General features: G+C 44.1%; 1 protein-coding gene across 1 annotated transcript in view; it reads left to right on the forward strand.

Moving 5' to 3' along the window:
* CNTN6 (contactin 6) overlaps positions 1-1432 on the forward strand; it is a 180684-nt gene that overhangs the window by 100944 nt on the left and 78308 nt on the right. The window contains exon 5 of the mRNA XM_011380851.1: positions 919-1021. Within this exon, the coding sequence (XP_011379153.1) occupies positions 919-1021 (103 nt within the window). The remainder of the gene's footprint in view (positions 1-918; positions 1022-1432) is intronic.

Raw genomic sequence — 1432 nt, forward strand, 5'->3', positions numbered from 1 at the left:
AGCGCCCGGAAGGGTCGAGGTCTCAAAAATGAGGTGTTCCTATTATGTATGTGTTTTGCAACTTTTGCCTTTCGTGCAATTGTACCAGCCACCGATAACCATTTATTTTAGGAATATATCACTCCAGTGTTTGGCGTTTAAGTAAAGAGACGATCGGAAGTTTGAATAATCTCAACTCGTCATTGGTTACATTAATCAGGCTAAGGAGGCGCAGCCCTGCCTGTCGCAACTCCTCGGGCACAGAGCTTATTTAAAACACCGTAGGCTGCTGTCCGTTCTTGCCTTAGCCACACCCGCAGTTCCTTACTGGGAATTTTAAAACTGAAAACGAGCATGTTTTTTTTTATAAGTGCACAGTAACCCGATTTAGTGGCAAAACCTCAAGAAAATGACAGGAATATTTTTGTGTTTACGTATCCCAACCGGTGTGATTACGTCATGGATTTTGTTGCAGACACACCGAGATTTCGGGTTGAGAGATGCCATGTCAGGCCTCAGATGGCATTAACCAAAACTTCTTTATTCCCCAACCGATCTGACCCCATGAGTTCCAAGAAGGGTCCCAGATCTGGGTGTCTGTAGAGAGTACCCTCCGTGTCAGCTCAGAAGCATTTTAGAATCTAGGTGTATGGGTGACACTCATTCTTCTTAAGACGCTCATGTGGGGCATAGGGAAATTGGGGGTGCCTCTTTGCTGGCGCTTCGATATAGTCTAGATATTTATTTTTCGGGGTAGAGGGGAAGTGATGAATTCCTTAAATGACATCATGACGTTCCCTTGCTCTCTGTCGCTCATTAAAGTATTATGTAAAATATTAACGGAAGGATGAAATAATCAGATTTTGGTTAACGAAACGTTTGCTTCACAGAAAACTTCTGCTCTCCAGAAATGCTGCCAGCTCTTTTGATATTTAACAGGTGTGATGGGGGAGTATGAGCCAAAGATTGAAGTGCGTTTTCCTGACACTATACAAGCCGCAAAGGATTCATCTGTAAAACTGGAATGCTTTGCCCTTGGAAAGTAAGGTTGTTTCGTTTTGTTTTGTTTTGTTTCCTGGTGTTTTAATTAAAAAAAAAAAAACAAAAAACAAAAAACAAAAACCTTTTTGTTATTCAAACATTGCTCTAAGGTAAATTACCAAGTAGATTTCAAATGCCGGGCGAAAGTGAAACTTTCTGATGAGAATTTGAACAAACGTGCCTAATACTCTGAAAATGATCCGGGCTGCGATTCTCCCCTAAATGTCTGGTGTCCCCTCGAGTTTGAGCGTAACGAGGCCCATTCAGGCAGCACCCAGCAAAAGGGTAAGTGAGCCCGTGTCAGGCGGTGGGCGGGCAAGCCACTGCGCCCTCGATGTGCCCTGCGTCCAGACGGGCATCGCCTGCAGGGTGGCCCGGCTTGATTAATCAGCGGTGATTGTAAGTGAAAACC

The sequence above is a fragment of the Pteropus vampyrus genome, unplaced genomic scaffold (genome assembly GCF_000151845.1).
Source record: "Pteropus vampyrus isolate Shadow unplaced genomic scaffold, Pvam_2.0 Scaffold409, whole genome shotgun sequence".
NCBI lineage: Eukaryota > Metazoa > Chordata > Mammalia > Chiroptera > Pteropodidae > Pteropus > Pteropus vampyrus.